Source organism: Stegostoma tigrinum, chromosome 3 (assembly GCF_030684315.1).
Source record: "Stegostoma tigrinum isolate sSteTig4 chromosome 3, sSteTig4.hap1, whole genome shotgun sequence".
Classification (NCBI taxonomy): domain Eukaryota; kingdom Metazoa; phylum Chordata; class Chondrichthyes; order Orectolobiformes; family Stegostomatidae; genus Stegostoma; species Stegostoma tigrinum.
In genome coordinates, this window is record NC_081356.1 from 64,628,996 (window position 1) to 64,644,310 (window position 15,315).

The 15,315-nt window shown below is 38.9% G+C and overlaps 1 protein-coding gene across 1 annotated transcript in view; it reads right to left on the reverse strand.

The window, feature by feature from the left end:
• Positions 1-15,315, reverse strand: part of vps13a (vacuolar protein sorting 13 homolog A) — a 379,786-nt gene that overhangs the window by 188,964 nt on the left and 175,507 nt on the right. Inside the window, exons 31-36 of the mRNA XM_048527513.2 lie at positions 13,646-13,749; positions 13,047-13,214; positions 12,571-12,866; positions 6,934-7,081; positions 6,099-6,228; positions 1,099-1,223 (exon numbers count right to left, since the gene is read on the reverse strand). Of these exons, the coding sequence (XP_048383470.1) occupies positions 1,099-1,223; positions 6,099-6,228; positions 6,934-7,081; positions 12,571-12,866; positions 13,047-13,214; positions 13,646-13,749 (971 nt within the window). The remainder of the gene's footprint in view (positions 1-1,098; positions 1,224-6,098; positions 6,229-6,933; positions 7,082-12,570; positions 12,867-13,046; positions 13,215-13,645; positions 13,750-15,315) is intronic.

The following is a 15,315-nucleotide window of genomic DNA, read 5'->3' on the forward strand; positions in this document are numbered from 1 at the left end:
ACCTTCTGCATGAACATATTGCCCATAAGGTCCTTTTTAAATCTTTCCCCTCTCACCTTAAATCTATGCCCTCTAGTTATGGACTCTCCATCCTGGGGGAAAAGACCTTGGCTATTCATGCCCCTTATGACTGCATAAGCGTCAATAAGGTCTAGGTACACAGCACTTTTCAGATCCAAGACTGGAAACCCTTGACCAAATGTTCAGCGTGCACACTATAAATGAGTAGGGTAGCCATTGATCCTGCAGGACAGCTTTGATGTAATCAGTTTCAGCGCTCAACTGGATGCTGAGCAAAAGGCCAATCTTACAGCATGTGGAGCTGTAAGAATCCCAAAATATACACTGACGACTTTTATTCTAAAAATTAATGCTAGCTCTAACATCGAACAAGTAAACGAGGCCGAAAATCCAAGGAGCCCTGGATTTGGATACCCTTCCTTTCCCCAACAGGAATGTACTTATTCTGTATCCACATCCCTTTTTTTAAGACTACCCATTATTTAATCATTATATCCTCAAACTTTTAATTCCAATCCAAATTTAACTTCAAGCACATATTTTTATGCTTGATTGTACATTGGCTTTTTCCAAAGCTATTCCATCAAACATGACATTATGCTTACATTGGCCAATGGCAGCTAAGCTCAGCTGACAGTGCTTTTACTTCTGACTCAAAAGGCTGTGGGTGTTCAAATTCCACTCCAGGACTTCGACACAAAAATCGAGGTTAAAATTCCAGTGCAATATCGAGGTAGTGCTGCCATGCCAGATGACATATTTCACTTGAAACACGAAACTGATGCTGCCTGTTTCTCAAACGTATGGAAATTATCCCTTAGTATTATTTTAAAGTACAAAAACAAACTTATCCCTGGTATTTTGACTAACAGTCATCCATCAAACACTACTGAAATACATTGGGTGATCATCGTCACAATGCTGCTTCTGATAACTTGGTTTGTGCAAACTCAGCTTCATATACTGGCTTACTGCAAACAGTGATTCTGCAGAACCAAAGAAAAACAGAAATTCAAAAACAGCATTTTACTAAAAAAACATTTTTCAGCAGATAATAATTTAAGAAAACTGTTGTACCGGGTTCAGGGACTGACTGTAGAGTATCAATGAAATTTCATCCAATTTAAAATCCAATTTCAGTGTTGTTTTAACTCTGAGAGGTTTGTGTGTTTCTACAACAGCTGCCGTTACCACAGTTCTTCCTAAAAGATAAAAAGAAACATTTTTAGTATTAAAATGAGATCAGTGTTAGTAGAATAGTATGAGAGATCTTTCTCCACAGATATAATTTTGTCATTTTTCTTGCAGCGGTTTAAGAATTTCGGTCAACAAGTTGGTATCAATGAGAAAGAAAAATGACCACAAGACAACAAATTTGGTCTAAAAATTCACTCATTGAGTAACGTCCTCCGTGAAGAAACCCAGTTATCATTACAATTGATCTGTGAAGGGGAGATGGTAATGTTCTGGACCAATAATCCAGAGACAAAGTGTAATTCTCTTGATTTCCAGGTTCAAATCCTATGCAGCTGGTGGAACTTAAGTTCTTTTTTTAAGTCAGGAATTGGAAGCCTAAAAGAATATGTTGTGATTGGGTGCAAGACATTGGAGAGATTAATTACAGCAATTTCCAATTTTCAGATGAGATCTGGAAGTGGCAGAGTTTTCTGCAGAGAAGCTGGTGTTGCAACATGTTCAGAAAGTTCACCAAGTCTTTTCACCATCAGACACTTGAAGGTTTGCTAGCAAGCTTTCTGCTAGAATTGCAATCCACAGCCCCTTTGGATTCTACAACCAGTCAGGAAGCTAAAAGCTGTCATCTGAGAAATTAGCAGCATTGCAGGAGCTGCTGCCAGGACACTAATGCTCAGGTCCCTAGAAAGTCCAGCTTAGGCCTTCTTGTCTATAACATAACTTCCCTGATGCATGGAAGGGGGCAAACATTACCACTACTCCAACCTGCCCCATTATCTGCCCTCCAATCATTCTTCCCTGCAATCTCTCCGAAGGGGAAGATCTTATACAGCAAAACATTATTCTGAATGAGGATTTCAGTGTTGACATTTCTCATAATCATTCTCAGGATACATGTGACACTGGAAAGTGAATGGCATTCTTACAGTTTCTTAGGTAGAGGCATCCCTTGACGTGTCTCTTCAAGGATTACAAATTGGAGACATATTGGAGGAGCGGCACGGTGGCTCAGTGGTTAACACTGCAGCCTCACAGAGCCAGGGACCCAGGTTTGATTTCAGCCTCGGGCCACTGTCTGTGTGGAGTCTGCACATTCTCCCCATGTCTGCGTGGGTTTCCTCCGGGTGCTCCAGTTTCCTCCCACAGTCTGAAGATGCGCAGGCTAGGCAGATTGGCCATGCTAAATTGCCCATAGTGTTCAAGGGTGTGTGGGTTATAGGGGGATGGGTCTGGGTGGGATGGTTCAAGGGGCGGTGTGGACTTGTTGGGCCAAAGGGCCCGTTTCCACACTGTTGGGAATCTAAAAAAAAACTTAAGTTCAGTCAGTATGTTACTTGGAGGGAAATCTGATGATGATTATGTTCCCACAATCTTACAGCTATTGTACCTTTTGGTATTTGAGGTCAAGAGACTTCATTCTCAACTTGGCATTGCTGTTACACATACAGCATGTACTACAGTCACAATGCAATCCTGACGACTTAGACTTGGAGGCTGCCAAGTCTAATGATGCACAAGACAGACCGTGGATATGCTTATGTCTGTAGCCATAACTAGCTTCCTGCAATAGGTCACAAGTCTGTTGTCAGAGGCAAGGTTCTACATTCCACTTCAAGCATGGTTGCGAGAAGATTTGCCGGTCATAGGCATATCAAGAGAACTTTGCAGTTTGGTATTTCACCTGGTTGGCCACATTGTGAATGCAACATCCAGGACTATTAAACCCTGGAGTGCGACCCAAACTGAAGCTACTGGTTCACAGAAAGGAATATTATCCAACCGCAATGCCACAAGACTTCCATATTGGCCATGTAGTGGAGTGTACGATCAACTACTTTCACTGAGATGGTAGTGAGTTTCTAGAGTATTCAAACTGTATACATATAAGCAAATCAGAAATATTCAATCATACATCTCAAAGCAGTTCACTATCCAAGCGACTCTTGTATGGATATTCTTGATATAACAGATCCACAGGTTTCTGATTAGTAATGAACTCATTAAATCAGAGCAAAGTTGATTACTTTGTTGATTGTTAGAAGATGACTTTCATTTTATTGCAATGAATCATCATTACATCACACTTTTGCAGCATAAATCTACCAGTCACTATTTAGCCCAAGCCAGGATGTTGCACAAGTGCTGCAGTGCTTCATTAAACGATAACAAAAAAACTACAGTAAAATTACGTAATACTGTATCCTTTCAGGGATCTGTGGCCATACGCTCCAAGATCCCTTTCAACACTGCTCAGTATTCTACCATTTATTGTGCATTTCCTTGCCTACTTTACCCTTCCCAAATTCATTACCTCACAGGTCTCTGGAATGAATTCCCTTTACCACTTTCCTATTTGCTTGACCAGTCTATGTATAACATACCACAATCTATAGTATTTTCATAAATAACTACAGGGTCAGTTTTCTGAAAACTTATTAATCACGTTATCTCCAAACACTAAATCTCATGGGGTAGGTTGCTAGAGTGAAAATAAAGCACAGTCATCACATACCCAACAACTTTAAACAGATGATTCACAGTGTTTCATGAAGGAGGATAATTGGCTCAGTTCTTTAATTTCTCAGGATATGAGCAACACCGGTAAAGTTATAATAATTTAGACTCCTTCTTGTCTAGAAACGGTGATCGCCTTCTACTTGAGCTGCTTTTGTCTTTGTAATTAAGGTTAACTTCTTTCTATTTGCTCAGCCAATACAAAGAACATCAAGGGCACAATTTAAGACCAATTAATTAGGCTAGTGAGCACAAGGTGGGAAACCTGACACCTTCCCATCTCTGCTCCATCCAGGTGATAAAGTTCACGGTCAACCGTTTGGCCCCAAACTGATCTACGACCCTAACGGGGGTATTAACTTACACTAGAGGAGCTCATTCCACCATCTTGTAGGTCCTCAAACAGCAGCAGACTGGGCAGCCAGTATGCCGAAAGCCTGAGAAACAAACACGGGTCAGATTGCTTATATGCTTTTGGGGTTGCAGATCCCTGTTTCAGAGGCACGATCAAGGGTATGCAATGTGCAGCGAGTCACTATGCCCTTTCTTCCCCACTCCTAGAACATTAGTGAACCCCTTCCCATGGGCTCTGATCACTGCTCTTAAATGTGGCCTGGGTGTTTGTTATCTATTATTCCCACAGTGGTGTTGCTGCCTGCAATACAGAGCTCTCAGCCTTAATGACTGACAGCTCTTCAAGACTTAGAACCTAGAACATAGAACGTAGAACAGTACAGCACAGTACAGGCCATTCGGCCCACAATGTTGTGCCATGGATTAATCCTAATCCAAAATTAAAATAACCTAACCTACCTTCCCCTCAATTCACAGCTGTCCACGTGCATGTCCAGCAGTCGCTTAAATGTCACTAATGACTCTGCTTCCACGACTACCACTGGCAAAGTATTCCATGCTCTCTCAATTCTCTGGGTGAAGAACCTCCCTCTGACGTCTCCTCTATACCTTCCTCCTAACACCTTAAGACTATGACCCCTCGGGGCAGTCAACCTGCCCTGGGGAAAAGTCTCTGGCTATCGACTCTATCCATGCCTCTCCCCTCTGCAAGTAACAAGTAGCAAGTTTAGGTGTACAAGGTAATGAAAGTCAGCAGGCAGAGGTGGAGGCAATTCTGCCCAGGCTTTGTGATTCCAGGATAGGGTTGCAACAGGCCACTTAATGGTGAGACTTCCTAAAGTACAGTGTTCTCTATGGCTTTCCAATTGATGGGCAAGACCTCCATCATTTGATTAAAATTCTGCCCCAAGATTCCATCACACAGTACGAGGTTAAGATATGTACAGCCAGGTCTCTTCTTTGACAGGCATTACAGAAACAGTGGGGTTGTTAGTTTTCAAATAAGTGAAAATTCAGAATTTTGCAAAACCCAAAATATCAATCCCTCACTACAGTCCAGTTTAGAGCTCTCAAACTGATTTTCCATGTTATATATCACTTAGCTCGTCGAATCAAATCTTATTCAAGTGGTGCATTAGAATTTTCCCCCTTGTATCCTTCAACTTTAATAATAATTTTCTCTATAAGCTGGTAGTATGCAAAAGCCAACAGTGCAGAGGGCAATGAAGATTTGCGATCTTCAGGGACAATGTGGCCAACAGTGCATTGTCTCAACCACTAGGAAGTAAGAATTCGGAAAGAAAAAATCAAAGAGAAGGATGAATATGAGTGAGTGAATTAATGTTACAGAGGATACAAAACAAAATGTGGATAAAAGACAGAAAACACTGAAAATATGCAGCAGAACCAGGGAAATTAGAGATGTTTTTAGGAAAGTGCTAGGAATAGAGATACAGAGTAAAAACAAAAAAAGGGATACGTCTAGGGTAAAAGCAGAAAAGGTTAAATGGCCAAGTGCTGGTGGTTTAAGGCAAAAGAAAGAAGTGGTAATTGGGTAAGCAAAAATCTCAAATATGAAGAGGTATGAATGACAGAATTATGAACTGTTGTCATTTGTGAACTGAAATCAAAAAGGGGGAAAAAAGCAAAATAGAGACACAGTGGCAGAAGTGATGATCTGAAATTGTTAAACTCAAATGTAGACTCCAGAAAACTGAATCATGCCTAATCAAAAGATGGCATGCTGTTTCTCAAGCTTACATAAATTTAACTGGGACATCATAGAATGTCATGGACAAGTGGGTCAGAATGAGGGGGAGGTGGAAAATCGAGTATTTCCTTCACATTGAAAATACATGATTATCCAGCTTTTAAACAAAGTCATTGAGAAAATATCAACTGCTTTTGTTCAGTCGAAAAAGTCAAGGAACACAAGATGAGAACAATTTTATTCAGATGTTCTCAATAAGACGATAAATTAATAATTTTGATATCGATGCAAAAAGGAAGCAAACCTGCAGAACTTGGAGAAGGACTTGACCTATTCCTCTCAGTTTGTACAGGTACAACGTCAACAGAATTATCACCCAAATTTTCATTCAGCGATTTCAATATGATGATCAAATCATCTTGGCTGAGCGTAGCCTATCAAAACACCAAGTCAATACAAACAAAGAATAATATTGATTAGAAAGCATTAATCAACATGTGTATGAAGAGCTGAGAGGCACAATTCATGACGTGCCTATTTTGGCGGGCAAAATATAGACATATCAAGTGGATAAAACCTGAAGAAGAATAAGTACAATGGTGCTAATGTTTCTTTACTAATGTTATAAATTTAGGATTAAATTGGTACACTGAAAGCTTAGATTTTCCATTCTTTTTATGTATTCAAACACTAATTTGTTCAAGATATATCTAATGAGTTTAATATTAGTTTGAGCATCATACGATTCCAAGCCAATTCTATATAAATTAAAAATGAAATTCTCTAAAGTGTCCACACAATACGTCAGAACGCTTTCCAAATAATTACTTAGATCTTTAAGAAAGTCATTCAAGCGTAGCAATAGTTACATTTTGCACTACTATGTAACACAAAGAAATGTTCTATTGGAAGTTATATAGAAAAATAGTTCAGTAAATCTTTCAAATCAGAAAAGCATTTAAAACAGTCATGTAAATGAATGGCAGCAGGAACAAAGACAGAAAGCTAAATAACTGTGTTGAGTATTTCAGAGGTTGTGTGTTTAGTAACATTTTGAAACCTAATTGGGGGTAACCTACATTTGCTTTCTATTGTTATGATATCTAATTCCAAACATTATTTTGAAAAGATGCACTTACATGTAGAGGTTTCAGCATTCCAAGAATTTTAATATCAGGAACATCATGGTACCATGCAGCAGACAAATTGCGTTCAACAACAACTTCCAGATTAACAGGTTGAAGTAATGAGATTTCAGACCGAAAAGCTTCATTCTCAAATACCGTCCTGGAGAAATTAAAAATATTTGATTTGAAAAGTCAATTATGTTACCCAATTTTTTTGTAAAGAGTGTGTATGGAACATAAAATGTTGGTAGTGAAAAGTCTTACTCATTAATAGCTAAACTAACATTATTAGCTTTTCAAACAATAGCATAAAAATGCCACAAATCTACCCTGAATTTAATAGGCATAAGTGAAAGTGACTTGGCCTTCTAAAAACTAACAAAAATAACTTAAATGTGATTCTGTCTTATCCATCAAATCATAGCTAGACAGTCACTTGAAATTACTTGACTTTTTGCTCCCACACTATTACCTCTGGTGTTCCAAAGGATCCCTTGTTTTCCTACCTATATGCTACGCCTTGATAGTATCACCCAAAGAAACCCGCACTAGCATTCTTATGTTTGCTGCAAAATCCAACTCTCTCTCATTCGCACTTCCCTAGACGAATTCATTGTTGATACATCAGGCTATTTACCTAAAATCCAGTACTTAACAGGCAGAAATTAGTTATTGAGTACTGGTAGGACTGAAACCACTGAATATTGCTCCCCACTTCTAACTTTGCTTTTGACCAAGATCTCACTCATTTGAATTAATATTTCATTATTTAGTTGCCTATCACGTTTTGTTTTATTATAATCTCCAAGAACCTTGAATGTTTTCATTTTGTTGAAGGAGCTACATATGTTGTTGATCTACTCTAAGATTACTTTGCTTGTAATTTCTAACAAAGGCTATGCAAGGCGAAAAGCAACATCGCTACATAATTGATTAAAGTGAACTGCATAATGTTTCTTCAATTTGAAAACCTCAATGCCCTAACAAATGAATGATTGTTCCTACTCAACTATCCCATCAAGATAACCTTTTCATATAATCTTTTCACTTCAAAGTAAGCACAGTGTTAAAATTACAACCAAGTTATTTTTCAGTGCAAATAGGAAATTTTTTTTTTCCATACGCAAGAGGCAGAAATTTTGTACTTTTCCCCAAAGACAGCGAATGTTGAATCTTTCAGCTATAATTCTCAATTATTTGATTGTATTAATGACATTGGGGCAAATTTCAAAACTCCTAACTTTAAACTGATTTGAAGAATCGGTTTTAAGATTTTGTTAACGGAAACTGTTTTTGACAGTTGCAAAGTGATTCATTACACTAGAACTAAAAGAATACACATAGCAATTTTAAGAACACGATATGATGAAAGAATTGAAGAAGTTACATGCAGAAATGAAGTTGCAAGTAATAAAAGTTAAGTAACAAAACTTAAAGAATAAGGAATGCAGACAATAAAGACCAAATTTCTACTTAAAAAAATATTTCTCGAAGGAAACAAAGTCAGAGAATCAGAGCTTTTACAGCACATCAAGTGTGTTTGGCCTATTGAGTCCATGCCTCTCATCAAGCATTAATTTATTCTAATCCCATTTTCAAGCACTTGCCCATAGTCTTGTGTGCTATGGTTTTATAAATGCTCATCTGAATACTACTTAAAATACTACTGAGAAGTTCCCACCTCTATCACACTTTCAAGCAGTGAGCTCCAGATACACAATGACATTGTACAAAACTATTTTTCCTCAAATCCCCCCAAAGCTCCTATTTCTTATCTTAAAATTGTTCTCTCTGGTCACTGACCCTTCCAAAGAGAGAAACATTCACCCCATCTATGTTATCCATGTCCCTGATAACTTTGTACAACTCAACAACGTCTAGCCTCAACCTTCTCTGCTCTAAGCAAAACAAATCTCAGCCTACCTAGACTCTCCAGCCCAAGTATCCTAGTGAATTTTCAGATCCCATAACACTGATTCTCTGCATTCTCTTCACAGATGCTGCCTTCTCTGCTGAGTTTCTCCAGCTATTTTAGTACTGTTTCAGATCTCCAACATCTGCAATTCTTTGTTTTGTTTTCCTGATGAATCTCCTCTGCACCCTCTCGTGCAATCTTTCCTGCAATGTGGTGACCAGAACTACACACAGTGCTCCAGCTGTTGGTGAACAAAGGTTACATACAACTCCAACATTATCCCCTGCTCTCGTATCCAATGCATTCACTAGTAAAGACAAATATCCCACTTGCCTTCTTAACCACCATATCTACCTGCCCTGCTAACTTCAAGAAATTATGGGCATGAGCACCAAAGTCCCTCTGATCCTCTGTATTTCATACTGGACTGGGAACATTAACTCTGTATTCTGTCCACTTATGCTGCCAGTCCTGCTGAATTTGTCCAGCAATTTTCAGTTTTGAGAGATCTGCATCTTGCGGGAAGGCCTACTGAAATACAAGCCAATCATACAAATAACAGGTCACTGACCAGTCTTCCCAAAAACAGGGTCATGATATTGGGGAGGACATCCTGGCCACTAGGATTTCCGAGAAAATCAGAAACCAGCAGCTCTTTTGCAGCTCCAGGGATGACATCCATCAGAGGCCAGAATTGCAGGATAATGCAGACCCTTGGCAAGTGATGTCAGATGGGATTTAATAGGGTGTGGGCTGCAAGGGAGAGGGAAAAATCACACTACGGGCTGGAGGGTGGCTTTCGGCAGATCGCTGAACACTGGTTGCCTCAGTCAGGTCTTGGAGAAACAGAACAAACACAAATTGCTGAAGGAACTCTACGCCTGGCAGCTTCTAAAAGGAGAGAAAGCAGAGTTGGCATTTTGAGTATTGACCATTCTTTAGAAACGTTAACTTTCCAAAGCTTTTTCCCCCCACAGATTCTACCAGACCTGCTGAAATTCTCCAGCAACTTCTGTTGTTTCTGATTTCCAGCAACTGCAGTTCTTTGTTTTATTTTACTGGAGATAGGGCTGCAGAGAACTCCCTGACTTTAATTAGGTTCAATATTTGCAGTTATATAAGCCAAAACTTAAAATGACAAAGGTGAATCTATCAGATACCACTAAGTTGGTCAGATATTGATACTGAATTGTTTGAGTTCTCTTTATATCGTACTCAAAGTGTTATGGTCTAGACCAAACCACATCAAAACGTACTAAGAGGATATCCCTAGGCCCTAACTTTGTCTTATTTCTCAAAGTCAAATGTAAGGCGTTGTGTTCCGAATGCAATTTGACTGGTTAAACGTAAAGCATAACATATTTTATTTTTATACTGTAGTTAAAATGCAGACAAAATAAGAATAAAAATAAGATTAGCATAACTGCAACTCAATTGGAATACTTGACAATATAATATATGTTAATTAACACTGATTAGCTATTCCAAAATAATAACATCCCATAAACACACCCTTGGAAAGACAAATCAGTAAAATAGATCGTCTCACATGCAAAGTTTCTCCAGTCAAGGAGGAAAGAACATCAAGAGAAAATTCTGAGACAAAGACGGAGCTCAAGTGCTTTGCTGTAGCAAGGAGAAATGTACAGCAGCTCTCGGACTTCAACTGGAAGCTAAACTAAGATCCTGGCTCTTTGAGAGCTTGATCCTACCCCTTCATGTTGCTTCTACTGTTCCAACATTAAAAGAAAATCAAAGCCTTACAAGCTGTTTACTTTACTGGCCTGGAACTGACCACTCTGTGCCTCTGTCTCAACCTTGGTGCTTCAAAACAAAACCAGGACAATTTGCCTCAAAGCCATCACAAAAGTAGTGACGCAAAACTAGAGAGGTGAAGAGGGTTTAGAATAGGGGCAAGGGATCATATGTCAAAGCTATGATTTGTCTAAGAGTAGAGACAAGATAAGAGGGAAATAGTAAAATGAGAATTTGGGGGAAAAAATGGCAGAGAGAGAAAAATCTCTGAATAAATCAACAAACCAAGACTAGATGTCACAAAGATAACAAAAACACAGAACTAAAGGTTCATTGCAAAGTAAACAAATTAATTGCACACATTGAAGCAAAAAAAGGAAAAACAATCTGATAACCATGATGAAGACATTCAGAATGGCAAGAACTGGGTCCTGAATATTTAGGGATGCATGACTTTCAAGAAAAACAGGAAGCTAGGTAAAGATGGAAGGGTAGCAATGCTAATCAAGAATGGTATTTGTGTAATAATTAGAGATGCCCTTGGCTTACAGGTTCCATATGTAGCATCAGTTTGGGTAGAGGAGAAAAATAGTAGGGGGAATGAGTCATAGTGGGAGGGGTCTATGGGCCCCGAACAGTTATTAAATCGTGGAACAAAGAAAACAAGAAATATTGGGCAGAGATAATGGGAACTGCAGATGCTGGAGAATTCCAAGATAATAAAATGTGTGGCTGGATGAACACAGCAGGCCAAGCAGCATCTCAGGAGCACAAAAGCTAATCCAAGATAATAAAATGTGAGGCTGGATGAACATAGCCGGCCAAGCAGCATCTCAGGAGCACAAAAGCTAATCCAAGATAATAAAATGTGAGGCTGGATGAACATAGCCGGCCAAGCAGCATCTCAGGAGCACAAAAGCTCCTGAGATGCTGCTTGGCCTGCTGTGTTCATCCAGCCTCACATTTTATTATCAAGAAATATTGGGCACTTGTGATACAGAGACTACAAAAAACATGGGTGACTTCATATAAAAACTGAAACGAAAAGTTAAGTCAGCAATAGTAGTCTGGATGAGGAGTTCACAAAATTATTTCAAGATAGCTTCTTAGAGCAGGTTATGATGATTTGGTATTGTGACAGATTCATTGATGACTTCAAAGTTAGAGCAACCTTAGATAGCACGACCACAACATTATTTAATTTTACATTTGGATTGAAAGTGACAAATTGGATTTCCCAGTAGTATTTTGATGGGAATTTGGAATTCAAAATACAACAGGTCAGCCAAGTTGTTACAGAATGACTGAGCAAGCTCCTCTTTTGTATATTCATGTGCTTTCAGTTTGCTTGTTGTGCTCCCAGTGTGTTGAGAAGTCCACCCATACTGGGATAATAACTGCCCCAGTTGGATGTAGCCCCAGGCACTTTTTCTGTCATGGACTTAAACTGGCCCAGAGGCGCAATATGGTCGAGTCCCCACATGCCACCATCTGCCTAATTAAATGCCCTCCATGCCTTCAAACAGATCACTGGGGAGTGCTTAAAATAGTGTACTAGATATTTATTTTTGTACCATATCATGATAATGTTACAATTGTAACAGTTACTCCAATATTCAAGCAAATTTATGACAAGAATATATGATGATCCTGTAGAAGCACTTTTGGCTACGAATCATGTTTAAGTTAACATCAAGCAAGTACTCACAAACCTAGAATAGATTCCAGAACAAGTTCAGCAAATTTTTTTCCAGGCTAAAGAGAAACATTACATAAATGCTCTCTATTTACAAAGACAGTGCAACAAGTAAGGTATGAGTTAGGAGTTGGATGCAGTAAGCTTAAAAATTTGACCTTTGATTTAAAAATGGACTGTAAAGATTCAAGATTATGACCTATGCAAGTATCAGAAAGCAGTCATGCATTCATGATATATATTTTCACATTAATTTTTTAAAAAATCTATAAAACTTCCATACCTGTACAGTTTTAATTCACGTAACGAAACCTTCATGCAGTCAATTACAGGTGGGAGATTAGTAGAACCTTTCTGTTTAACCATTGAGAAACTGTTCTGAATAATGACAAAACCAAAATCTGCAACAACAACATTTTTTGACACAGGAGATTGAGGTACAACAACGACAGGTGCATTGATGTGAATGTCAAGTTGCATTCTAGTGCTCCGTTCTGCGAGATCCTTCACACCAGATGCTGCTTGGACAGTTGCTTCTGTGACAGCTTCTCTGGCAGCTTGGAAAACATTTAAGAACGCCTGAAACAAGTGAAATGCTGTTATGAACAGAAGCTAGGTGCACTGTACTGAAAAAAATAATCTATGGTAATTCAGGCAAGATGCACATTTACAATGAAAATACAAACTTTTTAAAATGCATACAAAAGGTACAATTCACATTCTGCACACTTTTTGGGGGAATTTTAAAAATATCCTCACCAATATTGATGACAAAAACTTCTTTACAAAGATGACTTGGATACAGCCAACTGTCAATTGAACACAACTATCAACTACATCCATATTGGAATAGGCTAAGCCTTCTGTCGCATCCACATGAGAGATTATTTTGAAGTTGAAGACTTCTTTACCAGCAATGGAAACAGCCTTTGAAATAAAAAAAAATTAATGAACACAGCACAGTACAGGCCCTTCCGCCTACAATGTTGTGCTGACTATTATCCTACAAAGATCAAACTACCCTGTTATATCCTACATTATAGTATTATCCATGTACCTATCAACGAGTTGCTTAAATGTCACTAATGTATCTGACTCTAATGAAGCACTAACTTCTTTAAAAATTGCAACAATAGGCAAATAAAAGCTGTTAAATTTTACTTCAATTAAGGAAGATATTACTGCCATACTTGTACAAAACCAAATGTGTTCACAGGTACAGTTTTCATGTACGATTTTATGACAATCAGTGGTTAATGGTGGACTGAAGCTATGGTGACCTAGCTTACAGCTGTCCCCAATAATGCAGAGGATGAACAGAAAGATACTGTGCTTTAATGCTGGTACATCAGAAATACCTTTTTGTATACTGCATCTTTGCTGGAATCCAAAACTACAATATTCTTCAGTTTTGCTGTAACTTCTGATAAAGTCTTCCTCAAAGCCACCTCAACATCAAGACCTATCCAAATATAAAAAATAAGTGATGAAATTTGACACATATAGGATAATCCTTACCTAAACATGACTCCGCGACAGTAGCCATGTGGTTGACTCTTAAAAGCTTTCTGAAATGAGTTAATAAGCTACTCCGGAGGGAGCAGGGTAACTTCTTCAGGGTAGGCATCATTAGAAGAGGCTTCGCAGTGGGGTGAAAATTGTTTCAGAGATAGTAGGAACTGCAGATGCTGGAGAATCTGAGATAACAAGGTGTACAGCTGGATAAACACAGCAGGCCAAGCAGCATCAGAGGAGCAGGAAGGCTGACGTTTTGGGCCTACACCCTTCTTCAGAAGAAGCCCTCTTTCTTCCTCCCCCACAGGCCCAACTAGTCCCCCTCCACCGACACTTCCATCAGCTTGACAGAACTTATCTTCAACCTCAACAACTTTTCCTTTATGTTCTCCCACTTCATACAAAATAAAGGGGTGGTTACGAGCACGCGTACGGGCCCAAGCTATGTCTGCATCTCTGTAGGATACATCAAACAATCTCTCTTCCAAAGTTACACTGGCACCATCCCTCAACTCCTCCTCTGCTAAGTTGATGACTGTATCAGTGCTGCCTGTGCTCCCATGGAGAAGCTCAAAGTTCATCCAGGTGTGTTATAAAACAGAGGTCAAACCCTCCCTGCAATAACTAAATCTGAAACACCCAGAAAGGTTTGCCTTGCCCTATAATCTGTTAAAAGAAGTGTGAAAAGTGGTACAACCTGCCTCTCACCCTCAAGCTATTATAAAAGAAGTGGCCAAATGAAATAAACTCCTTTCACTCAATCTGTAATCAACAAGTAACAATTTATTTATCTAAATCTAACAGTGAATAAATTAACTGAACAAATCCCCCCCCTTAACTGTTTAACTATTCCCAAATAAAACAAAATTCTAATGGTATGCTGTTCCAGTAAATACAAATCCTACTTCTATAAATAAAAATACGAAAACCTCAAAATTACAACCTGGAATGTTCTGTGCCTTCTCCCCGATCCTCTGTCAAGAGCGCCTTTCTCCGTCAAATTCTTGTGCCAGTAATATGAGCTAAGAGTGCCGCTGTGCCTTCAGATGGTTGCTCTGAGAGCTTAGAGAATTGAGCATGTGAGCGATTTTCTCTTCAGAGCTGACGGTTGTTAACTCTATCAGTTGGACCTCGCTCTCATACCAATTTTCAAATGTCCACTTCTTTTATAACTTTCATGACATATCAATTTCTATGATTGGTTCTATGTTGTCAAAACCATCAGATTTAAATTTAATCTTTTTTTTAAGCCTCTAAGTGCCTGGTTTAAATTAATTGGCTGGTATTCCAACTGGTTGCCTTACACAAACCCAACTTTGTGGTCATCTCCCTGGAGCTCAAGCTGGCTTGAATGGGGCCCAGACAGAACTTAATCTTCCTCAGAACACCAGGCCATTCCAGCCTAGCCAAGGTTAGCACACAGTTTCAAAGTAGTTTGAGCAACCTGTAGAAAAACACAGCACTGTAGAAAGGAGGTCAATGTCCTTTTGCATTCCCTCTCTCCCACTACTAC